A 27847-nucleotide genomic window follows, 5' to 3' on the forward strand; every position below is an offset into this window, starting at 1 on the left:
GGCGGGACATAACGCAGGGAGAGATCAGTCAAGTCTAAACCAATGGGAGATGGAGGCTCCATGTTTACTGCTGCTGAGCCGATTCTGCTCCAAACCTGAAACACTTCAGATCCAGACTGACTGACAGCTGGTTTCTTTCTTCATGTGTTCGTCCGTCACATGCAGCATCTCAGACACAGGCATCTCAGTTCTGCATTTTCAAAATCCCCCTGACTGGCTGAAGGGAGGAGCTGCAGCTGCAGGTGAAAACGGATGAAAATGTCATAACCCAGTTTTGTTTATTTTCATGTTTTATCTTCAGCTGAAGGATCTCAGGCAGGAAAACTACAATCCTCCTGATGAAGTCAGAAGTGTGTTGTCATCAAAAAAAGAACAAGAAAAGGTTGACATATGACAAGGCTGTTTGTCTTAGTTGATGAAAAGTTCACATGTTGCAGATACAAGGTTTTCACCTGACAACAGCGAAGGTGATTGCTGATTGGTCCAGAGGGAAACTGCATGTTTACTGCTGCCAGGATTTATAAGACTCCAGGTTGTTTTTATTTTAATTTTTAACTTTGGACTTTTTCTCCTTTATCTGTTTTTATCATGCATGTCAAACCAAACTAAAGAAGTAGGACAGAACTGATTATGTAATAACACTGCCTCCTATCTATCTATCCATCTATCTGTCTATCTATCTATCTATCTATCTATCTATCTATCTATCTATCTGTCTGTCTGTCTCTCCCTCTCTATCTGGAGCAGCGGTTGCCATGGCGACCGCACAGTGTCCTTGACTGCTGAGTGACAGCTGGCTTCACCTTCATGACTTCAGAGAGAGAGAGAGAGAGAGAGAGAGAGAGAGAGAGAGAGAGAGAGAGAGATTGACGTCAGGAGAGTCGAAGCAGCCAGACAGTAGTGGGATGCACAGGATGTTCTGTTCTGTTTTGTTTTATTCTATTTTATTCTATTCTATTCTGATCCTGTCTCACAGTTGTCATGTGTTTGTTTACATGATGGTGAACAGTAACGGAGGTTTACTGTCTTTTTACTGCATTAACTAACAGAAACACATGAAACACAAACAGAGAAAATAAAGACTTGAAGATGAACTGAGCTCATGTCGAAGTGACCTTTGACCTTTAGCACTGAGGCAGAGAGACGAATGAAACGTTTCACAACAGTGTGTGTGTGTGTGTGTGTGTGTGTGTGTGTGTGTGTGTGTGTGTGTGTGCATTATGTAACTGCGGCCCCACATGGCTGAGCCGCCTATAGAGGGAATGAAAAATACTGCTGTAATTTCATATGCTGAGCTGTTGAAACTAGGGCACACACACACACACACACACACACACACACACACACACTCTCTCTCTCTCATAATGCTGTGGGTGGAGTTAACCCTTGCTGCGCTGTGTGTTTCTAACCTTTATTTATTGAATAAAGGTTTGCTGAACTCTCTATCAGAAACCTGCTGTCAAGTCCCAAGTCTAAATATAGATTACCAAGTCAAGTCCAAGTCAAGTCCAAGTCATTAATGTCAAGTCTCAAGTCTAAATGTAGAACAGCAAGTCAAGTCAGAACAAATCAAGAGTCCAGTATCAATTTAATATCTTAAAGAAAACTAAATATCTAGGACTTTTCAATGCAATATGGTTTTAATAGGATAAAAACTTGGTAAGAGCATCATGAGTTTGATTTCTATAATCAGTTTCAACTTCAATAAATTCAATCATTCCATACAAATTCAGAAAACAGAATTTAAATTCAGTCGTCCGCTGGAACAAATCTCATCACTTTCAATCTAAGTCATTTACACAAACACAAGATCTCAAGTCAAGACTTTAGAAACCTTTTCAAGTCATCAAAGTACAAGTCAGAGTCAAGTCCCAAGTCACCAGAACCCAAGTCAAGTCAAGTCTCAAGTCTTCTCTTCATGCAGCAAGTCAAGTCTCAAAACTGTGACTCGAGTCCAAGTCATGTGACTCGAGTCCACACCTCTGCCCCGCCAGACTGGGGATTTGAACCAGCGACCTTCTCATCACAAACACAAACCCCCTGCTCTACCCTCCAGGCTTCCTGACACTGCTGAGTGTTGAACAGAGCGTTCACACTGAGCGACTTGTTTGACGTGTCGCTCTATTCTGACAAATTGTGGGCGGGGCCAACGGCTGCGACTGCATCTATGTAGTGGAACAGACAAATCCTGCATTTTTGCTGCTCTAGTATTGCCTTTCATAAAGTTATGTCATTCTGGCAAGCGCTAATTAGGAAGCATCAGCCTCCTTGAAAATGAACAGAAAACACTCAACATTACAGATAGAGAGACAGACAGACAGACAGAGAGACAGACAGAGAGACAGAGAGACAGAGAGACAGACAGAGAGACAGACAGACAGACAGACAGAGAGACAGACAGAGAGAGAGACAGACAGAGAGACAGACAGACAGACAGACAGAGAGACAGACAGACAGAGAGACAGACAGACAGACAGAGAGACAGACAGACAGACAGACAGAGAGACAGACAGACAGACAGACAGAGAGACAGACAGACAGACAGACAGACAGACAGACAGACAGACAGAGTCTCTCTTCACATTCAAAACTCTTACAGATTTGTTTATTTGTGCGCCAGGTTCTGATTGGTGGAGCCTGTAGCCGGCTCCACCAATCACAACTCATGTAAGGCTTGATTTAAAACATTAGATCACATAATTGACACAATGAAACTTAAAACCCCAATAGGATCAAAACTACAGATGGAAACTAGCTATTAGCTAAATCTGGTACGCATCATCTCTCATCATTTCATTACACGAGCCATACGAGTCCGGCAAGTCGATCACACGCTGGGAACGAGGCGGGTCCGACACAAAGTGGGGCGTCCAATCACAGTTTTGGAGGCTGATCCGAGCGGGGCGACGTAAGCGAGACGCGACGCAGCAGAAACATAAACAACAATGGCGGCGATGGAGTATGGCAGTGTCAGTGAAGATCAGAAGTCAAGGGTCCAAATGCATTTAAAGAAGAACAAATAACTACGCTGAAGACGAACGTGGTTTTGCTTTTCTTCCTGCTGGATTCGGCTAGCTGTGTTGGCGGTGGAGGAAAGGGAACTGAGAGAGAACCGGATCATGGATCAGGTTCATGCATCATGGAGGATCAGATCCTCAGAAAAACTGGGTATCACATGCAGCTTGGTGTTAATAACGACTCAGATAACGTCCAGATTTTTTTTTCAGTATCCTGAAATCTTGGTTGCTGAATGATAAATGGCGGAACGTGCACTCATCTACTGTGATCAAGCAAATCTGATCGGGATCGGATGAAGTTCACGTTACGTACACATGGTAAATAAACACATGGTAAATACTGCTGTCATGTGACGTCATACGACTCGCTCTGATTGGTTTGAACATATAAATAATGCAAGGTGAAGTCGCTCAGGGAGAGAGAGGCCAGACGGTTCAGTGGGTTCATCCTGCCAGGCTAGACTCACACACTCATGTGGGAGTTCAGCTTCTTGCTCAAGGACACTTCAGCAGGGTGGAGGCTCCTCGATGTCGGGGTCTGGATCTGGATCTGGATCTCCTGGTGCGAGGACGGTTTCCTGCTCACTACACCGACCTGCTGCCACCAGCACTGGCCAGTCCAGTCACTCCAGTCCAGTCTAGTCTAGTCTAGTCCAGTCAGTCAGTCTGTCAGTCCAGTCCAGCAGAATCCTGGTCTTACCTTCCAGCAGGTCTCGTGCCAGACCCGGCTCGGCCCCGGTGGAGCGGACGAAGTCGGACAGCACGGCGTCCATGTCCAGGGTCATGAGGTCATGGTGGGCCGCCCAGGCCACAGCCGTCACCTTGGTCGACGCCAGCCTGCCGGCTTCAAGCTCGCATCTGACCAGAGAGAGACAGTGAGACCAGTCAGACCAGTTAGACAGTTAGACCAGTTAGACAGTCAGACCAGTTAGACAGTTAGACCAGTTAGACAGTTAGACCAGTTAGACAGTCAGACCAGTTAGACAGTTAGACCAGTTAGACAGTTAGACCAGTTAGACAGTTAGACCAGTTAGACAGTTAGACCAGTTAGACAGTCAGACCAGTTAGACAGTTAGACCAGTTAGACAGTTAGACCAGTTAGACAGTCAGACCAGTTAGACAGTCAGACCAGTTAGACAGTTAGACCAGTTAGACAGTCAGACCAGTTAGACAGTCAGACCAGTTAGACAGTTAGACCAGTTAGACAGTCAGACCAGTTAGACAGTTAGACCAGTTAGACAGTTAGACCAGTTAGACAGTCAGACCAGTTAGACAGTTAGACCAGTTAGACAGTCAGACCAGTTAGACGGTCAGACCAGTCCACTAGACTGTTTGAATCCTCAGCTGTGAAAATCTGATCAGGGAAAGAGAACATCGCTCTCATCTGCCTCAGCATCTACTGCCGCAGTGCCGCTGAGCAAGGCACCCAACCCCCAGCTGTCCCAGTGAACCGGACTGTGGTTTTACTGGTGAACTCCCAGTGTGGCGGTGCGGCAGGCGGAGCTGGACAGACGCTGCAGCTCGGTGAATCTTCCCTGGAGAAATAAAGGTTAAAACACACAGAGGAGCAAAAAAAAACCCCGAGCTCAGCAGAGTGCGTTGATGTCACAACATCACACACACCACCCTGTTCCTCCCTTATTTACTGTGCAGCTGTGGGGGCCAAATGTGCTTACACACACACACACACACACACACACACACACACACACACACACACACACACACACACACAGCACCTACGGCCGGTATGAGGATGAACTGTTTTGTGAAGGATTACATCAGAGGGAGGGAAGGATTCACTGCAGCAGAGTTATCAGGTAAGTCGTCAATTAGTGAAAAGTAAACAAACCTGATTTCTGTGATTGAACTTTCTGCCTCTCATTGTTTTGCCCTAACTCCTCCGATCTGTCACCTGTAGCCTCAAACAACCTATAAAGACTATTTTCAACGACTACCTGGCCTATGTCTGGTGTGTGTGGTGATATTTTACACAAGGAGGCGTGAAAATGAAAAATACAAGTGCAAACCCCTATCATACACATATTATTGTTCCCCAACAAATTCTATCCATATATGTCCATATACTGTATATCATATATGACCATATATGTCATATATGAGCCGCACAGAGAGAGAGAGACTCTGAGTAGGAGAATGCTGTGTATGCATGCCTCAGCTCCCGGTGAGTGTGATATAGCTATGTGGCAAAGAGAAAGATAATATAAAAGAGGGAATTTGTGCGACATTTTATTTTGAGCCTTAAATGTAATACATGCGTGCGTTAACATCCCTTTTCTACAAGCCTGATTTCTGTTCTAGTGGAGTAAATAGGTTTACATATTGTCACCATATCGTACAGTAATATGGGAATAGGAATAACGCACATCAGATAATAAATCAGACCTACTGGTGTGATCAATCGGGCCATTATGGCTCAAAATATACAGCGGTGCCGGTGTGTAATACAGCGGCTGCTTGGGCTTGATCTCCAGTTTCATGCGTCCTGCAGGTGATGCCAGCTGTGTGCCCGTCAGCAGCGATGCTGACGAAAGGAAGAAAGATTTCTCACATACCGTTCTTTTAGCAAAACAATTAGTGTTGATGACGGACCTCCTTTTCTTTTTACACTTGGTCGCCCTTCTTTTATCCACAGCTCTGCACATTTATGAGCTGGAAAGAACGCACCTTCTATAATCCATGCAGGGTTTTTTTGGAAGTTTGCACCATGTACTGTCATATTGGAGAAATACATGTATTTAATTTACTGACAATAAAACATGCCAGAGAGTGGGGGAAAGCGTGTCCCCACCTGCGACTGCATTTCATTGCGCAATCTGTCAGGCATAGGAAATGCATTTATTTAATTCAGTCTGACCAGAAGCAGGGATAAAACGTCCCCACCGGCGATAAAAATGAGTGACCAGAGGGGGGGGGGGGGTGGGGGTGGGGGGTGGGGGGGGGGTGGGGTGGGGGGTGGGGGGGGGGGGGGAATCAAAAGCAGAGGGAGGGAAATCCCCCCCATCCCCCCCGGCAAGTCGCACCCTGGATCTGATGCATCCAGAGGGATATCGGTTCACATTTTGAGGTAACATACTGATCTTGGTCCACTAGCTAGCTACCAGAATCTAGCCTATACAGCTAGCTAGTAGCTAAGTAGCTAGTAAGCTAGCTAACTTCCCTGCTAAATTCAAGCAGTCGCTGTAGCTGTTATTCCCCAGACTGCTGGTAACTTGTTAACTGTCCTGACTTATCTTCTGTGTGTCTCTGTGTGACATAAGTTCAAAATGGCCGCCGTGTAAGATCAATAAACAAGTACAAAAATAGAATAAACTTGTAGATTGCCAACATCACAACCCACCAATAGTATGGAGGTCAAGGGTCAGAGGTCACAGTACCCTGACAAATATTCCTGTGAACCTACAATGATCATGTAAGAGAAATGAGAGCGAAGGACAAAAGGTAGAAAGGATTTTTTTAAATTTAGAAAAGAGCGAGTAGAGGAGGAAGAGGAGAGAGGAAGTGATTCAGCGGGGGGGGAGTCCATCCTGCTCTGTGTCGTCTCCCATCTGAAGAGACTCAACAGTTTCTCCAGGGCGAGCGACAGTGACTCATGAGGTCTTCACCTCTCTCTCTCTTTCTCTCTCCCTGTCTCTCTCTCTCTCCCTCTATCTCTCTCTCTTTCTCTCTCTCCGTCTCTCTGTCTCTCTCCCCATCTCTCTCCCTCTCCCCGTCTCTCTCTCTCCCTCTCCCTCTCTCTCTCTCTCTCTCTCTCCCTCCCTCTCTCTCTCCCTCTCTCTCCCTCTCCCTCTCTCTCCCTCCTCCCAGCAGGACAGTCCACTGATCTTCTACTCGTCTATTTTTGACGCTACTATTTTTTCCCACACTACCTTTTCACTACAGGCAGTTAACCCCTTGAACTCTGATTTCCCCTTATATTTCCACTTAAGTAGTTTCAGAGTTAAAAAAAAAAAAGTCCAAACTGTACAAAACCGTCACATCCATATTCTGGATCTGCTCATTAACGCTTCATTAAAGCCATTTTTTATTACATCAAATGGAAAAATCTAAATGTCTCGTGCATCTTTTTATTCACATTTTCCTGTAATTCATCCTGACATGTTTAGTATCTTTGAAAATGTTGAGATTTTGAGTAGAATTTAAAATAAAGTTCTGTGGGTCTGAACAAAGCTCGTCTGCAGTGACGGTCCCACCGGCGGGACCGGCAGGGTGGAACAGGATTTAAACCCGGTCAGACTGTGATATTTACATTAGTGTTGAAAGCTGGAAACGACACATGACACTGCAAAGATAATAATTTTCAGGAATGCTTATTCATAAACTCACTGACACCCTTGTATTTTGGAAATTGAAGCGTTTAATTCTGAATTGAAACAACCGCCATTTGAAAAAAACAAAGCCGCCGCCTAAAGAATCAACTGCGACGAGCTGTGCGTCACATGTCAGTGTTGAAGGTGTTCAGGTTGGTGCGGTGAGAGTTCATCTCTGCTGCCTCATCACTTCTCCAGCCTGAGACCAGAGGTGTGACCAAGTCAACTTTGCTCGAGTCACAAGTCGGTCTCAGGTCACATCTTCAGCCACTACTAGGTTTACTTTTCATAACCATTTCATTGCTTAGGCTGCAATATTTTTGCCTGAATAGAATTTTAAATGTAGGACTTTTACTTGAGTTATACTGCAATTGATAAGCTATTTCTATTAGGGGCTTGTTTTAGGCTAACGTTATATAGCCTAGTTAACGTTACATGGTCTGCTCAGTAAGCTAACGTAACGGATAGGCTAACCTCAAAAAGTGTCATTAAATCCGAAAGTCTTAAAAACTTAAATAAGCATTAGCCTACATATCCAAATAGAATGAATATTCAATGACTAAACTGTCTATTTCTCAGTAGAAAGAAAATCTGAGGTTAAAAAACTAAAAATAACTTACATTCGTACACAAACTCCGGGCCGTTGCTCAGCAGGCATTTCTTGTGAACATTGGACTGGGACACGACTTGATGCCTGATCAGGCGGCATTTTAACCGTTTGAGACGCAGCGTCTCCTTCCTCGTCTCTCTACTTTCCTGTTTCTACAGGTTTGTACATTCTGGAAACACAAGGCCCCTCATACACATTCAGATAAGACTTTAGCTAAGCCTGGGTGTGTTCTGTTGTAGCAGCGATATTTGTAAATGTGTTTTTAAGACAGCTAAAAGTCCGCTAGCATCTATGCTAACTAGCTAATGTCATTGGCTTATATTGTGGGGAACGTAACAGTCATAGAAGTGTGGTAAAAAGGGTAATTTGTGACTAAATATCGCCCCTTGATGTTTTTTTTTGCAATAAAAGAGTATTCTTATTTTATCGTAAATGGATGGCTACCTGACTGATGTGATGCTAAATACTGTATATAATCATCATTATGCCCAGTTGCCATGGTTACAGGCACAAACTAATGTTAATTCCGGTGCCTTATAGCTGGGCGGTGATGCAGCCTTTTAGTTTCATTTTATAAATTTATGTTCCATGTTTTTATTTGATGAAACCCCCAGGCATCCTCATGATATTGTATGGTTGTAAATATAAATTATTTGCAAATCTTCATAGCTATTAGGCTAATATTTGTAACTTACTCATATTGTTGTGTGACAGGAAAGCTAATTAACTAGTGAAGTAATCCAGATACTAAGAATGTATTTTTTTTGTTTCATTGACTTGTAGTAACTAAACAGTGACTCATGCTACATTAAATTATTATCATTATTATTATAATCAAGAATGCATGTGTACATGTGGAGGTAATGTGTTTTTATTGGCATGTAATGACAGACATTTATTGTTTAATTCAATATATAACACTTTGAAAGTGAAGAAGGTTACTTATCCTGTTTCAACAGGTTTTATCTGTTTCGTCTCAAGTCTTCTCTCCATGCATCAAGTCAAGGCTCAGGCTATTAAAACTGTGACTCGAGTCTGATTCAAGTCCAAGTCATGTGACTCGAGTCTCCACCTCAGAATGAAACATATCCCAAACTGTGATAACACACAGATCACAGCCGCTTTAAAGCTCTGCAGCTCGACCTTCAGACGAACATGCGAGCGGGACGGCCAGCAAGGGAGCGGGACGGCCAGCAAGGGAGAATTTACACTGTGAGAGTGAGGTGAAATCTGTGGAGCGGAACCAATCTCAGCTCTCAGAAAATTAACCGGACCGGACCGGCCCGGGAGGAGGAGGGGGAGGGGGAGGGGGAGGGGGAGGAGGAGGAGGAGTCCTGTGTAACCTTGGAGGTGGGGGGAGGACATGTTTTAAAACCTTTATTTATCCAGTGAAGGTTTGCTGAGCAGCCGGCTGGATTTCAGCAGGCTGCTTCACTTTCACAACTGTGTTGGGCAAGTTACTTGGAAAATGTAACTTATTACTAATTTAAAAAGTAATCCCATTACTTAACTAATTCCTCAGCAGCAGCAGCAATTAGTTCCGTTCCTCGTTCCATTATTTAGGCAGCAGCGGCTCCTTGTTTGTCCCTGAGTTTCTCATCACTGTGTTTCTGTATCAGATGCTTTGATAAACTGGATGTTTTTCTCTGTGGAGTTTTGCTGCCACACAAAGTTCACAACGAACCAGAATGTTCTCTGATCCTGACTGAGATCAATTCAAAGTGACGGGAAAACTTCCAGCTGCTGAAAGTCTGCGTCTCTCCCTCAGCCTCCAGCTTCTGTTTTGATTCTTTAGCTAACAGCCGACGAAAAGCTGCTGCAAGTCCTGAAGAGACAGATGAGGGAAAAACAAACAGGGATTTGGAAAAAAAAAAAGTCTAATATTTCAAAGGAGAGAACAGAAAAGGTTGACGGGGGTTCAGGTTTAAGTAACGCAGTAACGGAGCGTTACTGGGATTAGTAACTGGAATGGTATTACTGAATTTGAAATTGTAATCCCTTACACTACTGTTACTGAAAAAAGTAATCACATTACAGTAACACTGCTGGGGAGTTCCACTGCAGCAGGTAATGGTTCGATGCCTTGCTCGAAGGCAACTCAGCCACTCATCACTCTGTTACTTTCCTCACCAGGTCTTCAGACAGTCTGGGATCTGAACTGAGCTTCCAGAAACAAACCTGCTTCTGACCTTCAGGCTAAATACCAGAATAAAACATTCATCGCCTTTCTATCCTGATATAGTTCAGAATTTGTTGTTCATTTGTTGTACAAATTTGCAAAGATATCTCAAAACATCTTTTCACTTTGTCATGTTGTATTTTGTGTAGGCTGTTGACAAAAAAAATCCCATTTGAATCCATTTTGTATTCAGTCTGCAACACAACTTGAAAAAGTCAAGGAGTTTTTATATTTTCTTAAAGGGACAGCCAACTGAAATATGCATTTTCTCATTAAATCGTTTTTTGGTTGGTGTAAAAATCAACAGGAAACTGAGAATCTGAAGTGAGAGTGGGAAATTCAATCAGAAGTCGACCTCAACACGTCGCTCTCTCTCTCCCCCTCCCCCCCCCCCTCTCTCTCTCTCTCCCTCCCTCTCTCTCTCTCTCTCTCTCTCCAGTCTACAGTGAAGCTCGCTCCACCAGGTTTGGAGCCGTGTGTGTTATTAACAGCAACCGCTAATCTATGATGATAAAAATTATTTCTGCTGGTGAATGTTTTAGTTCCAACTAGACTGAGCTAGCAGAGCGAGTTTTGTGTAAAAGGTTTGAATTTATCCACTGCTCTCTCTCTCTCTCTCTCTCTCTTCAGTGTAGAGTGAAGCTCGCTCGCCCAGCAGCTCTCTGAACTGGATCACTGCAGCAGCCAAAAGATCCATTTTATTACAGTTACTGAACGTTGCAGTTAGGAACGCTCAGATCTTTCTCTAGAGTGAACTCCAGAGTGAGACTGAAGAAGAACATGAACAGTTTTAACTGGGTGGTGCGTCACTTTGAGGCGTTCCTGTCCTGGCTGCCCCTCGCTCCTGTTCTTACGGGATGACTCACGGGTTTAACATGGAAGTTCACCGAACTTCTTCACCGAAGTTGAGGTAAAAATGATTACAGCTGATGCATCAACTTTAGTGTGAGCCTTACCCAGACAGTATTAAAGTAGTCAGAAAACGAATCAACACAATAAGCACTAAAATAGGATAATGCAAGTTCTAGTTGTGTAGCTTCCCAGTTTCCTGTACTTATTATGTACCTTGTTATGTACCGGAGGAGAGAGACAGAGATCAGACCACTGATTGGTTGGAGAAGACGTGGAAGGAGAGGGTGGGGAGTCGGACACTGTGCCGTACGCTCTCTACAGGTCGACCACAACCAAATAGTGGACATTCATTCGTTGTAAACAAAAACTGAGTTATTTAGGGGTTCTGATGGCGTTCTTGTAGTTTGTAGTAGTAGTACTCGTATGTGGAGTTTCAAACAGTTCTATTTTTGTTTTGTATTCTTTTTCATAAAGGGTATGGACTCATTTGGAGGAGAAGTATATGTTTTTTTTTTCATGTTTACAGGGAATATTGTTTTATAGATGTTCAGCTATAAAATAAATTGAGCAAAACATCCCAAACAGTATCTTGTCTGCATTTATGGTCTTTCTTTAAGTGTCGATGATTGAGGGTCAAGTGTTCCCAAATGTAGAACTTATTAGAATTCAATAGGTAAAACTAAAGGCTTGATTAAAATGTAACCAAGAAAATTACTTGGAAGTGCATGCAAGCTGTTCAAAAGCGTCCCGCAAGAGTTCAGTGTGTTTGAATGTGAACCTCATTTTTATTGACTGCACTAGCTTTAATTGGTCTAACCCTCAACTTTTAATTGACGGGACAATTCAGTGGGACACTACCTCTGGAGACGGGCAACCTAAAGAAGCAGTTGGTCACACCTTCAACCAGAAGAGGAGGAACTAATCAGTGAATCATCTGGTGTTGTGTTTAAAAACCTGCAGCTCTCGGCCCTCCGTGGCACATGAAAGCCCGTCGCTGACCTGTTCACCGGCCCAATCCCAACATCCGCACTCACGGCCTCACGGGCTTTGAGGCGCGTTCCCGATAAGCCTCACGACTTCTCGCACTCAGGCACTACAGGTGACGACAATTAAGTCTGTGAGGCTCAGCGCTCAGTCCATAGGCGGGATGTTGGGATTGGGGCATTGTATTCTGTTCCATCACCACACAGCCATCTTGGTATGAAAATAACAGGTGAGTGTAATAAATTAACTGGTGATTATAGTCAAATGACAGCCACAGCCAGTGAGCTGTGTATATGGTAAAGCACCATTTGGGAGGCGATGCATGTGACATCACAGGAATACTACGAATTCCCCGTTGACCTGTCCACGGTGCTGAATCACGGAGCGCCGTTTAGTCGGCACTTAACCACAAGTCACCAAAGCTCCATTGCCGTGACAATGCATGACCGTTCTTGAAAAAAGAATAAGAAAGGAGAGCTTCTTGGGTCTGAGGCTGTGGAGGACAGCAAAAACAGGGGCTCTGTGGTTGGCGGGTGCAACAATACCTAAAAAATACTAACGTAAAACGCATAGGAGGGAGTAAAAAAATAAAATAAACAACACGGCACTCCGTCTGCAGAAAACAGGAACGAAGCAGCACACAGCTAATGTGAAGTTTTTACTGGGACCAGCAGCTGTACAGACGCTGTGGGCCGGCCGCTTCACCTCCCGACAGGGAGCTGTGCAAGGTCAGACAGTCCTCCGATGCTAACATCGATAAAGACACTTCACATGTTTAGAAAGGGACTCTTACTGTTGCTAGGAAACAGGAGGAGGAGAGGGAAACCTGACTCAGTGTCTGCAGGGACTGTAAATAAAGTAGCTTTAGTTTAGTCTGGGCTTCAAGCATCTGAGGTAAATGGTTCTTCATTTTCTGTTATTTGATTATAATGAACTGTCTTTACACAATTAAGGTGATTGTTCCTGGAAAGAAGGCACAGCTGGAAAAGAGCTTACTCTTCTGTTGAAATCAAAAAAATGAATGAATGACGATGTACCAACTGTTCGAGTAAAAACTGACATTTTGCGAGTTGCCAGTAAAATAAGACAAAGAGGTTTTAATTCAGAGGTGAAATTCTAAAATCACAAGCTACTCCTTAAACCGGAGCAGCAGTTCCCAAAATAGGGTCTGGGACCTTCAGGGGTCACTGAGGGGGGTCCCGGGGTCCCAGAAAAATGAGAAACAGCAACATTTCCCTCCACTGAAGTTAGCGCAGTGACAGAATGTATAGGAGAGACAGCTGGATCAGAGTTTCACCTGCAGCACAGAGAGAGATGATCCTGTGCCAAGTCACATTAGCAGCACAGTGTTCCCACCGCAGCTTCCCACCACAGTTCAGTTTCACAGCATTTTAAAACTTGGTCATAATCTTAAGTGTTTTCATGAAAATAACCGTTTAAATTTAGTCTGATTTCAGTCATGGCATATTGATTAAATTTGATCAATTATTTATTGACGAAAATGGTCTCTGATTTTAGTCAACTAAAATAATGGCATTATAATCAACAAAAATACGTTCACTTCAACAGTTCAACCTCAGAATAGAAAAAAAACACAACACACCACTTTTTCAGTGTAGATTACATTTAGAACAACTATTTTTCTACTTTTGAACTTGTGCCATCCTGGTGGGTTTCCACTTTCAGATGGCTTCCCTTCCCGCCTACAGTTCCCATGTTCCCTGTGACCTGTGACCTGTGACGCACCAGCCGGACCAGCTGAGGGACTTTTTGTATGATTGCTGGCCATCAGCTGAAATGAGTTGGCAATCAAGACCTCCAGGCGGTCTATATAGAGACCTGTACCTGAGGCCTTGTCCACACTGATCTGGGTAAATCTGAAAACGCATCTTTATTTCTCCATTTTGTCCTTCAAACCGTACTCGTTTTCGACCACCGAAAACGGAGCTTTCTGAAAACGCTCTCCAAAGTGGATGAATTTGAAAATGCCGGTTTCGTGTTGTAGTGCGGACGGGGAAAACGGGGCTTTTCAAAAACGCTGACGTGGGATTGTCATGTGATCTCAGGCGGTAGTCACACTCCCAAAAGACTCCCAGGCTGCGGTCGAATAGTCAAAAAAATACGTCCTAACTCCTATTCCTAACCACTTTTCCTTGACCTCGTTGGAAAACGTCATGAGGTCAAGGAAAGATGTGAAGGAGAATTCATAAGGGCTTAGGAAAAGACAACGCGGTGCTAAGAGAATCCGACTGCACTTAACTAGGCTACGTAATTATGCGATGGCGGATGTTAATGACGTGATCTGCCGTGTGAAACTACAATGTTCTGAAGATGGACTACTAAAAGCATCTTAGATACTTCGCCCCATATAAGCCTATGCATATAATATCTTAAGAACCACCACACAACTCAGTAAACACCTTGAAATGTTGACTTGATTGTGCTTTGAAGTTGTTATGGCTTATACAGGCCTTTATTAAGGCAAGGGTTTCAGCATCTGTGACTGAAGTAAAATTAATTAATGATATTCCTAAAGGCTGGCAATACAACAACGCTCAGAATGAAGAAATAACTAATGCGAACTGAGCATAGGTTATGGCATAAGATGGAAAATGCTTAATAAGCAACGGTAACTTGCATGATGATCTGCAGCCCTTGTTGGTCATGATCGTTTGTTTTCGTGAACGGCCGAATGGTGCGTCGCTTTAAATGTTGCTGCTGCAAGGAATTGTGGGACGGCATTATCTCCTTTCCTTTCGTAAAGGATGGTCCAGTGTATCCTATGCTAAAGGAGCTAAGTAAGGAAGCATTGAAGCACCTTTCCTTAGCATGTAGAGAATTCGAACAGCTCTTATCATGCTGCCACTTAGGTACTTCCGGGTCATTTCACTCAGTTAGGAACCTTCCTGAGCAAAAAAGACTATTCGACCGCAGCCCCAGTCTATATTTTCAAAGGCTTTGGCGGTCTTGTAGTCGTTTGTTACTTTCAAAAGCAGCTCAACTTTGTCGTCTGTCCAGACAAAGAAGTCTGGCTCGCTACATCTGGTTGGCGCTTAAGGCTCTGCTACTGCAGCCATGACAACACTTCCGTAGTGGTAATGACACAAAGGTCATGGGTCAGAGGCTTGCGCATGCCAAATACGCATTTTTTCCTCCTCCGTTTTCCAAAAACTTCCGGTCCACACCAACAGTGTTTTAGAAAATCTCTCCGTCCGCATGAGAACGCAGAAATGTGGTTATTTAATAAAACAGTGATAGTCGGTTTCTCTCATGAACTGTGAAAGTTTTTGGGAGTCAAACTGGCGGCGTCAACAAAACACTGATGTCACTGCTAGTAGCATGTTGTGTTCACTACAGTCTACTGTCTATATGGAGACTGATCTGTATAGTCTACTGTCTATCATGTGTTTTTGCTGTGTGTGTGAGGTCTTGTCCTTGTGCCATGTGTGTCAGTCTGTTAAACTCTGTCAGTGTTAAAATTCTCCATAGAGGAAGAACATGTGGAAAGACAGATTCCAGTTACCTTGTGTAAACCTTTAAAGGATCAGGCCGGTGTTTTTTAATGCATTGCTTACCGTCAACAAGTCTGGTCCATGTAGCGGTGCCCAGTGCAGCCTCATGTCCCAGCAGCCATAGAACTGCATTGTATTAAAAACTATTAAAACCCGTCACAGAGCCATGCTGCTGCTCTGCAGCATATTTCATCATCACGATGCACCGGGCCGGCCGACTTTTTCCTCAAACGACTTAATAAGCCGGCCGTAAACACGTTTTCCATCTCAGGAAAGTAGTTCCGTAGCACAGAAAATAGTCCCTGGCGTAATGATGAATTTGTTCCCGTTTGAATTTGATTTGGTAATAACTACAACAGCCTGACTTTTCATGGTAACAGTTAGAGATTTTTAAAATGTAAACTATGTCTTTGTGAGCTGTATTTAAAGGTTTTCAGCTTACAATTGGAGCCAATGACTTCCGGGTTGACGGCTAAAAACGGAACGTGGGAAGTCAGAAAGTAACGGGAGGAGAGCAAACGCATTGTTGATTTTGTTATTTTCATAGGATTTGTTGACGGTAAGAAATGCATTAAAAAACACCGGCCTTATCCTTTAAGTAAATACTCCTGATGTTAAACCGGTATCCTCACCTTCTAAGTGATTACAGTGGGTTCAGCACCTCAGAGAGGCTCTGCTGTCTGACAGTCTAGTCCATCATCTCACTGGTCTTCATGGTGAAGGGAAGACTGCTGACAGGCCTGGAGGGAGACAACACAGGAAGAAATACAGGTTTAACACCTCTGCAGCAGTAACACCTGAGAAGGACCGCTGTACCCAAAATCACCTGGACTTGCAGGTATGGCTTAATAGAACAGTTCCAACATCTGCAGCCTACTAACTGATTTTTTTCTCCAAAGTAGTGAACAAAAGAATAAAAAGATAAGAGAAGAAAGATCTCAAACTAACTCCCAGGTTTCCACAGTGGGCAAAGCAGCCAAGCGTGGCTAGCAGGCTGGAACTCAGGATTTGGGGCAGAGTGAAATTTCTACTAGCCAAGACAAATTATTACTAGCCCAGTATCGATAATGTAATATTCATGTTTAACAATGCAGATCTAAATTACATATATGCATTAAAATCACAAGTTTGTGTTTTCATATTTCGTATTTTATTCGTCGTAGCTCAGTATAAACAATGAAAGTTTAGCATGGTAAATAATTTAAAATTATAAACATACAAACATGTATACACAAAATCACAAGTTTGTTCTTTTGTATTACTTCACATTTTATTCAAATGCTAAAGAGCTGCCTGTCTGTAACGCTGAGTTGTCTTCTTGATGAACTATTTTCCACTCTGCGGAAATAATGGCATCTGAAAACGTGGGAGGAAAAAATGTGTTTTCAGAAATATCCACATACGTGTGGACAGGCCTCAGGGCTACGCCTCACCTACCAACAGCTGTACATCATGTAACACTGTGGATCCCAGGCTTCTTAGCTTGCAGTTTTCTCTCTGTATATTTTCAAGTGCATGTTAACAGGCTGTGAAACAGGACAGTTTTACACCCAGCACTGCATTAAAATACAGTAACTCTTCTTCTTATCTCCATTCATTAAAACCAGATGCTGCTTTTGTAGCTCATTTTCTAAACAGAGTTACAGACTGTTGGACAATAAAACCTAACAGATGAAAAACAATGTGACTGCACTCAAACCACTGAGGAAGATGAATCCTGCTCTATTCCACTGGAACATAATCAATATATTTCTTTAGCATGAGTTTGAACCTTTGTATGAAGCTTTCTATGATGCAATTCCCCAAATAAGAGAGGAAGTGACTGTCGTGCTCCCTGACCTATTCAGATTAGCCCTGACTCTAAAATGTAAAACACCTTTGGCGAACCTTTAGGGGTTCTTCAAGATTGCAGCCATAAGGGAACCGCTGAAGGATCCTTGAAGAACCCGTTCACCAAGGGACCAACTGATGAACCAGTAGAAAACAGAACCCCAGACAAACCTTTATTTTTTAGAGTGTAGAAGTGATTTATTCTGCAGGACGGTCTGCCAAGCTTCAGCCACAGGTGTGTGTGTGTGTGTGTGTGTGTGTGTGTGTGTGTGTGTGTGTGTGTGTGTGTGTGTGTGTGTGTGTGTGTGTGTGTGTGTGCATTTGGCGCCCAGCCTCGGGGTTTCTCCCATATAGAAACATTATTATATGAACTGTAAGGGGAACTGACGGCAGCTGGAGAGCAGAGGATGATGGGAAACCTGTTGCATGGCTGTGAGTCATTACAAACCGTCTCTTCAGCTTTTATCATTAAATTATTTTCGACTGACGCTCCTACACAGCCGCCACGATGCATCAACAATGTGATCTGTAGAGTAAAATTGGACACAATTCAGGTAGAATTGTATTTTATTTTAATTAACTTTGAAGTTTGTACATTTTTAAGTTGGTATTTTGAATTGACTTCAAGAATCATAATTCCATACCTAGTTTCAGTGAACTATACTGACCTTTCCACTGACCTTTGACCCTCCAGCCGCCCTACACAGTGCTGCTGGACAGAGAGCGGCTGACCTTGGTTCACCTTCAGAGGCAGAGCGTTCCCAGCAGGCTTTTCTGCCGACTCACTGTGAACCAGCCTGACTCAGCACTTCCCAGCAGGCCGCGGTGGTTAAACCGGACGGATCGGTCGACTGAACACAGCTTCATCGGCGCTGATATTTTATCAAGTATCCACCGTAAACAGTGATGCATTCTGGGTAGAGTTCCCACAGGTTTGTCTCATGGGAAGCCGGACTGATCTCTGCTTCACTTCAGTCACAGTCTGACAGGTTGGGGGTTCGATGCCTTGCTCCACGGCTCCTCAGCAGTGGCTGTTCTCCTCATTTCACTCATTTTTATGTTATTTTACTTTTATTGTATCAGTATTCATATTTTATTTTCACACAGTATAGTAGCCAAGTTTATTTAAACTGTACTGCACTTTGTAATGTCTGTTTTGAACAGTGTTATAATAAGTGTTATTATTAAATATTATTATTATTATTATTATTAATATATTTTAATTTTGTGGATAAATCAGCTTTAGGGCGACAAACTATTGATTCAATTTTGGTAGTGATCCAGATCTCAGATTTACACCATTAGACAATTATATTTTTTTTTTGCCGTAACGATGAAACTAGTGATAGAGACTTTTCCAAATCCTATCAATGTCATGTAAAATTGATTGATTGAAGTGCTAGAAATGATGTGTTAGGAATGATGTGTTTGGGTGTAACAGCAAGATGGAGAAATGTTCAGCGTTGGCGGAGGTTTGTGCTCTGCGAGTGCCTTCTAGTTATTATTTTTCATTACCAACCAACCCCCCCCCCCCCCCCCACACACACACACACACACACACACACACACACACACACACACACTTTAGTGTTTGGGTCCCACCTTTCCCGCCTCTTATGTCTAATTAGCAGAGAGGTGAATACATTACAACTTACAACCGGTCCTACAGTCTGCATGTCTTCTCATTAGAGAAGGAAGGATTCTGCAGCAGAATCCAAGTGTATTTTATAAAACAACTCCTGTGAGGATTAATTCTAGGTTAGGAGAGTGAGAGAGAGAGAGAGAGAGAGGAGAGAAAATGAGAGAGGGAGAGAGACAGATAGGAGACGAGAGAGAAAAACAGAAAGAAGGCTGAAGGAGAGAGAGAAAGAGAGGAGGGTATGAGAAAGAGAGGCTGAGATAACAAGAAAGGAGAGAGAAAGAGATACAGAGAGGAGATAAAGAAAGAGCGAGCAAGATAGATAAAAAGAAGGAGAAGAGAGAGAATGAGAACTAGAACGAGAGAAGGAAGAGACAGAATGAAGGAACGGAGGAACTGGGCCAAAGAGCACATCTAGTTAAAATCCAGGAATAGTCTCTCCGTCTCTGTGAAGACTTGTGTGACAGCAGCTTGTGTTTAATTCGACCCGCAGGGATTCAGATCCGCTCTGAAACTCCAGGAAGCAACAAGCACCTCGGGGTGCGACCCTCCTGCGGCTGGCTCCTCCGGTCCGAACCGGGTGGGAGAGCTCACCTTGTTGCATTTTTGTATTTGGTTCGTTCAGGTTCAAACCGACCAATCACAAGCCAACCAGGGCTTGTAAACAAAAGTCACATGACTCAAAAGCAGCTTGTTTATTGGACAGTTTGAACCTGTCATCCTGCAGGTTAGAGACTAGACTTCCTGTAACTTTATCTAACATGATGGACTTGTCTGTCTCTTCTTCTGTGGTGTTCATACCAGTTAGGAACACATGAAGAAATAGCTGAATATGAGCATCAGTCCAGACGTCTGGACCAGGGTTCGATTCCCAGCATTTACAAAGGACATTTCAACACATTTTAATTTTTAACGAATGCTTTTCTTATACAACCATGACCAAATCATTTCCCCTACCTTAACCAAGTTGTTTTACTTGCCTAAACTTAACCATTAACCAACTTTTGGGACGTAATTCAATGCGTTGCAGGCGAACGTAATTCAGTTCGTGGTGGAGAAACTTTCCCATAAATTTCCCATAATACCTGTCCACAGTATGTAAATCGCCATTTTAGAGTTTGTGTTCATTTCATGTGTTTGTGTGAGATCATGTCAAACTGAACTAAAGGAGGAAACACTCCAGAGTTTGAACAAACCGCTCCAAACATGCTGGGTGTGAACGCAGCCTGACTTCCCTCACTACCAACATAACATCTCGAAAGTGTTCCTTCAGGAACTCCCTGTGTTAAACATTTGTGGAAGTTCTGCCAAAGTTCATGAATCCGTTTGTGAACGAGTCTTGTATGAAGTTCCCCTATCGCTGCAGTCTGAAGAAACCTCCACAAGTTCCTCAAAGCACTTCACTTTTTACAGTATAAAGTCTCAGATTTCATACAGTAAACGTGGAATTTACAGAGATCCTCGTTTGACAGAGGCTGCTGCAAAACTCACATCTGAGGTGGAATGAAGTGAAGCCCCACAAAACTTTCTTGAAACATGTGGCTCTTTTGGCTCGGTGTTCTGCTGTCGCTAAAACAGGAGGAAAACCAGGAGGATCATGGGACAGCGGCACTCCAAAAATCCAGAAAGTAGCAACACAATTTACCTTACTTATTATTTTAAATTTTGGTTTCATTCGGCATAAAGCCTTCATCAGAGCATCATTACAATACTGGTACCAGCCTTTCTTTTCATACTGCAATAGTGTTTGTCCACAGCTGAAGTGAAAATATATATACTGTGTATATATATGCCAAGTTACAAACTTACAATTCATGATATCTGATCCTAATTTTAACTAGCACAGTATGGGTCTACAAAACATCATGTTCCTCATGGTTTTCCTCATGTCAAATATTGTTATTTGACATATAAAAGGTGCGATCCTGATCTTCAGACTGAACGTCCATCTGGTTCCACCAACATGATCTCACACAAATATGCGTAATGAAAACAAACTCTAAAACGGCGATTTGCGTTCTGTGGGAAAATAACGTTTATCCACCACGAACTAAATTACATTCCTCAAACACATCCGCCCGTTCACCACCCGACTGGCCACTATGCTTCGATGTGACACTAGCTCCTGTTTATAGTCGTGTCTCCTTCACGTAACCGTAAATTTAACACTTTACGTTCCACCAACACGTAATTTGCTGTTAACAAGTCGTGTTCATTTCACGTTTTTCTGTGAGATCAGTCTGGGTTCCACTCCATTATCTTAAGCTGAGATTTCCTCCTTGTTAGTCGTTCTGTGTTTGGGGTGATTTTCCCCGAACCGATCACTAGAGACTGACGTATCTGAACCGAACCCATCACTAGAGACCGACGTATCTGAACCGATCACTAGAGACCGACGTATCTGAACCGATCACTAGAGACCGACGTATCTGAACCGATCACTAGAGACCGACGTATCTGAACCGATCACTAGAGACCGACGTATCTGAACCGAACCGATCACTAGAGACCGACGTATCCAAACCGATCACTAGAGACCGACGTATCTGAACCGAACCGATCACTAGAGACCGACGTATCTGAACCAATCACTAGAGACCGACATATCTGAACCGAACCGATCACTAGAGACCGACGTATCCGAACTGATCACTAGAGACCGACATATCCGAACCGATCACTAGAGACCGACGTATCTGAACCAATCACTAGAGACCGACATATCTGAACCGAACCGATCACTAGAGACCGACGTATCCGAACAGATCACTAGAGACCGACGTATCCGAACCGATCACTAGAGACCGACGTATCCGAACCGATCACTAGAGACCGACGTATCCGAACCGATCACTAGAGACCGACGTATCCGAACCGATCACTAGTGACCGACGTATCCGAACCGATCACTAGAGACCGACGTATCCGAACCGATCACTAGTGACCGACGTATCCGAACCGATCACTAGAGACCGACGTATCCGAACCGATCACTAGAGACCGACATATCCGAACCGATCACTAGAGACCGACGTATCCGAACCGATCACTAGTGACCGACGTATCCGAACAAATCACTAGTGACCGACCGCTCTGTATCGGCCGCTCTGACGTCACTTCAGTCACATGATGCTGCAGCCAGTCAGCCTCTACATGGTTAGCAGACATTTACCAACTGACCCAACTATGTCGTCCATTTTGACTAAAATATCGTCTTTGCAAAGACAATCTGTTGGTTAAGGAGGTGATTTCAACAAATCTGTTCTGCAGAAACGCCGATGAAAAACCATCGCAGGAACGATTCAAACTTTAGTCCCGCCCACAAAGGCTCTGATTGGCTCGATTGTTTCTCGGAGCGAGAACAAGCCGTTGACGAGGGAAACACCAGACTCTCTGAATCGCTCCACAACATCTGAAGAGTGGAGGGATGAGATTCAGGATCTGAACCAGGCTAAGAAGCTGCAGCAACAAAGAGAAAATTCACTCCTTAGAGGCAGAGAGTAACAGAAAAAAACTCCGGACCAGCTGGGAAACTCTGGGCAGTCTCTATTCCCTCTGCAACTCCCATCAAAGGTCCCATGAACAAGGCACTTAACCCACAGTGAAGCACCAGAGAATACAGTCAGAGAAGAAGACGACTGGGGCTTTACCTGTGCAGGTCAACAATATGAGGATGAATAATGTTCACTTCGGTCAAATGTTGAAGGGATCTGACCAAGGAAAACTCCTGAGCTGGACGCTTTTATCCAAACATGCAGAGAACCATGCGGTACTGTGGGATATTTGTAGCCTGAGGGAATCGAACCCCCGACCCTGACAGTATTGGTGCCTTGCTCTACCCATCGAGCTACTCCACTTCTCACTTTCCATCATATTCCAGGCAGAGGCATGTTGATGGATCTGGGTGTAGGGTTGGGTTCCGGTTCCAAGTTGGTAAAATACCCGGATTTGTTAAAGGATAAGGCCGGTGTTTTTTAATGCATTGCTTACCGTCAACAAATCCTATGAAAATAACAAAATCAGCTCTTGAGGATCTCCCGGCCCGGTGGGAGCCGTGTTGCGTGTTCAGAGAAGCTTCAGAACAGATTCCACCTGCGTCACGCAGAGCGGATCGCAGGTCTGAGTCGGCAGAGGAACCGAAGCAGCTGAGAGAAAGACAGAAAAACTCCTGACCTGAAGAATCTTCCCATCAGACACACAGGAGGAGAGAGAAACTCCTGAGTCATGCTGGAGGCTGGAGGCTGAGAGGGGGAGCGACTCCACGCATCACTTCCTGTTTCACTCGCTCTTCAACCAGCTGGAAGCTCTGCTGAGCAAACACTCTGTCTGCTCCTCAGCAGGTTTCTGCCTCAGATTCACACAGATCCACACTTTCACACCTGGGATCTGCCCAGAGTAACTACAGTCTTCTGCAGCTCTGGGTTAAATAATAATAATAATCTTTATTCATATAACACTTTTCAAAACAATGATAAAAAGTGCTTCTTAAGTGCTTCTTCAAGAGAGATAAAAGACCAAGGACAGATCAATAGATCAGTGAGTTAAAAGTAATAAAATAGAAGTAAATAAAAAGAATAATAATAATAAATTACAATAAAAACATAAATAAACAAAAGGTAAGGTAAATAATCCAGCCATAGGGATAAACAAAAACAAAAAACCAACAGATAAAATGGATAAAACAACAAATGGAATAATATAGCCGCTAGCAGCAATGGTGGGTTCATGCCGGTAGAGCAGCCAGAGCTGAGACGTGGAACTTTGTGTAAGAATAAGAATAAGAATAAGATTTCTGTCTGTTTTGCCAGATCAGGCTGTTGAGCCGTCTGTCCCGAGGCGATCAAGTTCTGATACTGAAGAATGTGATAGCAAGTAACAATGTGTGGCTTCACTGTGTTTAGCTGAACACTCAAAGTGCTGATGTTGGGCAAAATCTGGTCGGATATGCATGAATTGGTGTGCATGTTCCAGATAAGGGTTCGAACACGATTACCGAGTTTCAGAGCGATTGGTGAAATTCTGTTTAAGTTATAAGCCAAAATGTCATAGGCCACGCCCACTTTGACTAATGACAACCAAACTTCAGATTTTGACTAGGACATGGTCCTAGAGCATGCGTACCGAATTTCGTGCAATTTCACCCATTGGATTAGGAGATACAGTTTTCTGGCCTTTGTGGCGCCCCCTATTGGTCACTTTTCGAATGGCTTTGCACACGTGTTCATTTCTTATATGTGAACATGTTGTCCAGGTTTCATGGTGATTGGATCATCTATTACAAAGTTATCACAATTTAGCTTATAGGCCACGCCTCCTTCACAACTTTAACAGCTGATATCTTCAAAACGAAAGTAGATATCAACAGTCTATAAACAAAATTTAAAGAGCTTGGTCCACAGATGGTACTGCCCAATTTTGGTGGTAATTGGTCAAATGGTGTAGGAGAAGAGGAAAAAAATATGTTTTTCAAAAAATTCAAAATATCTCAAAAATTTTCCAGGTGGACCTTGAGGGTCCTTATGGCAAAGTTGTAGAGTACGGTCAGCTGAACGTGTGCCAAGTTTCCTGTAAATTGGACCAACGGTGTGGGAGATACAGCACTTTAAACTTTTTGTTTTTGACCTTTAATTATAGCGCCCCCAAGTGGCCGATCGGGGTCATATTTCTTGTGGGCCTAACTGAAGCCAGACTAGACCATGGTGCAAAGTGTCATGGCTCTAGGATTTACCATCTCACGGGAAATTGAGCCAATGTGACAGAACAATAAACAAAACAATTGGGTTTTGAACCCTAAAAATGACAACATGAGGCAACAGGGAAGAAAAATGAATAAAAGTCAAAGTTTATAAACAGGTCTTATGATAAAAGTATGTTTTAAGAAGAGATGTTTGTCTTGCTCAAGGGAACTTCAGCAGTAACTTGTACGTTAACAGTATTGTAGATGTCAGGAAGATCATCACTCACTCGCTTTTGATGCCTTCATTTTCCCAGAATGCCTGGGGGTTTGAACCAGCCAAGATGTCGGACTTTGACTGATATTAAATAATCTTTATCAGTTTTCAAAGGCCGAAACCAAGATTTTTAGATTAAAGATATTTTGTGACGATATTCAATATCTTTAAATTTGACTCAACTCAAACTGCATCAGCAGGAAATCCAAGCTCCGCCCACACTGTTTGATTGACAGTTGGTCTGTGGGAAGTGCAGAAACACCACAGTGAGGCTGAGGGAGGAAGATGGAGGGGAGGAAAAAAAAACACAACACTGCAAAGAATTTAAAGGTCCCATCTGGTGTAAACATAGGCCCTCCCGACACCTGCATGATGATAAAGGAGTTGGATGTGTATCTAAACATGGTGAAAGCATCAAAACTAAATCCACACAATCCATATTAGAAAAGCGAGCCTCTAAACGAGCCGTTTGGACTTCCGTAACTTTGTGGCGTCACAAAGGTTCGCTCATTATCATTTCTGTAAGAAATAATAGACTAACAAAGTGTTTTTTTCAAAGCGGTCGAGCGGTCGTCATCGTTTATTACCGGAGAGTTTTCCCTACCTGTAGCCGCCGGGCCGCGGCGTCTCACGTTTCGCTCTCGAAACGGTTAGCCGATCGGAACGGAGGGTCGTGAATATTAATGAGCCTTAAAGACACGGAGACAGAAACGGCCTGTTCTTGGTAAGGCTCAGAGAGATGCTGGAAAATGAACGTGGAGAAATGGATTGAGAGTGTTTTTGGTTCATGACACCACACACACAGCTTTGAATGGACAGAAAGACACTAAATAAAACTCTGGACAGTGAGGATATGGAGCTTTAACAAATCAAGGAACTTGAAGATTATCACTTTAACTTCCTTATTCAGGAGCATCTCAGCAGCTGGTGTTAAAGGAGGATATCTAGGTTTTAATAAATTGACGATATCAACCTTATATATTGTCAGAATAATACACCGGTCTACACACAGTCACGTCTCTAATTCTGATGATGCTGCCACTACAAACAGATTGGATTTGGAGAGAGTTACACAAATGTGGACATGTAGAGTTTCAGTGTTTAGTTTCCTGCTCCTCTGCAGTGAAACAGGATGCTGAAACTGGCTCTCAGCCTCCAGGAGCCTCACTCAGCCTGTTCTCTGCTTCAACCTGACCGCAGCAGTGAAGCTTATCAGCACAAAATTGCTGCTTTTTAAAGCAAATCACATTTTGTTTCCTGTGGAGAGGCGGAGGCGGCCTGCAGGACGCTGCTGACCGACCATCTGCCGCCGCCGCCGCCGTCTCCCCCGCCCGCCCGACCGCCAGCCGGCCGGCCGGCTCAGGAACCAATCGCTGGGCGGCTCTGAGCTTCTGCTGCCCAGTTCAGACATTTGTCATCCTGGTTTTCTCTCTCTTGCTGTCGGGGTGAGATGCTTTTATAAACATCTCTCCTCTGGGCTTCTGTGATTCTCCCACACTGTTGGTGTTTCTTCTCTTTTTTTTCCTAGTTTTTATTATTTATGTAAAAGAAAACTAAACCTAAACCTAGACCTGTCATTCACAAGAATGATGATTTTAAAGGCTCTACATGAGCAAACGGAGCTAAAGCTTTCAGAGTTTCTGGCAGCAGATGGTGGAAGGAGGGAAAGGAAGATGGAGAAATCACTTCCAACATGTTGATCCTCTTCAGGGAGGGGGAGGGGGGGCAGGAAGCAACGGGGCTGATGGGAAATGTAGTCTTAATGTGGAGAAACACTAGAACTAACAATACTACTGGAGTGAGATAGAGAACAGTCATCTCCACCAGGCTCTCACTGGTTCACTTTGCAGTAAGGGTTAATCTGATAAACTGAAGTTTTAAGATGCGAAACATAGCGGCTTCAACAAACTATTTCTTAAATTGATATACTCTATCAATATAAGTGAAAAATATCTGCCAGTGGGGAAACATAATTTTACTCGATTCAATACAATTCAACTAGATAAGAGACTTTTTTTAAACAAGTGGTAATGCTTTAAAAAAAGACAGATTACTCCATTTGTTCCAAAATAGTGAACAAAAAATGGAACAAAACCCACAAACAGAAAACACTTCTCTGGACTCACCATGGGTCGAGTGTTTTGGGCTCCGGTTCTTACTGGCAGAGGCAGACAGAGATCCTCTGTGATCCATAATATTCAAGGTTTCCACCCATTATAGACCTGCAAATAACCAGAGACAAAACAATCACAATGTAGTCAGATTGTTAACTTTGCACATAAAAATGATTAAAAAATTTAAAAAGAGGCCAGACAAAATGAGGAGTTTTGTTCGTAATGAGATGTCTGCCATTTGAAACACTGTAACACACAAAATGATTGCCAGCAAATAATTACATCAAATGATGCATAAGGACGGAAGGAATAAACAAAAGGTAAGGATGGAAGGTAACTTCAGTCAAATGTTTACACTTTTACAGATTGGATCCTCTAGATTTTAGAGATTTTAAATGATAAACTTCAGGTATTTTTTTCTAAAAACGATACGTCGCATTTTGCAAATACAAACTGTGTGGGTGAGACAATAAATCCTTAATGTCTTCTAAATAAATCTGCCCCAAAATATGATGAAAGAAAAACTTCATGCCTCGGACACACCGACTGCATCAACACCACCCTGTTCAGTGTTGGTCTCATTTTCGATAGAAGCGATAATAACCAGCTCTACTTCCTCTAACGGCCCTCTGCCTCTCTTTGGCTGCTCCGGCTCCAAAAAAATGTCAACATGGCGACGCCCGTAAACACAATCTGCAGCTTCGAAACCTCCAGGAGACGATGGAGGAAGAAACTCACTACACTGTTCCAGTCTGTTCCGGTCACAGCTGATGGCGTACAGCTGTGCAGACGCACGTTTTGCTAAAGACCGATGTTCTGCAGCGTGCC

The 27847-nt window shown here is 43.4% G+C and overlaps 1 protein-coding gene across 1 annotated transcript in view; it reads right to left on the reverse strand.

Annotated features, from left to right (window-relative positions):
- LOC139933085 (OTU domain-containing protein 7A-like) overlaps positions 1–27847 on the reverse strand; it is a 74128-nt gene that overhangs the window by 31909 nt on the left and 14372 nt on the right. Inside the window, exons 2-4 of the mRNA XM_078285458.1 lie at positions 27032–27127; positions 16118–16225; positions 3718–3875 (exon numbers count right to left, since the gene is read on the reverse strand). Coding sequence (XP_078141584.1) covers positions 3718–3802 — 85 coding nt within the window. The 5' untranslated portion in view covers positions 3803–3875; positions 16118–16225; positions 27032–27127. The remainder of the gene's footprint in view (positions 1–3717; positions 3876–16117; positions 16226–27031; positions 27128–27847) is intronic.

This window comes from Centroberyx gerrardi, chromosome 1 (assembly GCF_048128805.1).
Source record: "Centroberyx gerrardi isolate f3 chromosome 1, fCenGer3.hap1.cur.20231027, whole genome shotgun sequence".
Lineage (NCBI taxonomy): Eukaryota > Metazoa > Chordata > Actinopteri > Beryciformes > Berycidae > Centroberyx > Centroberyx gerrardi.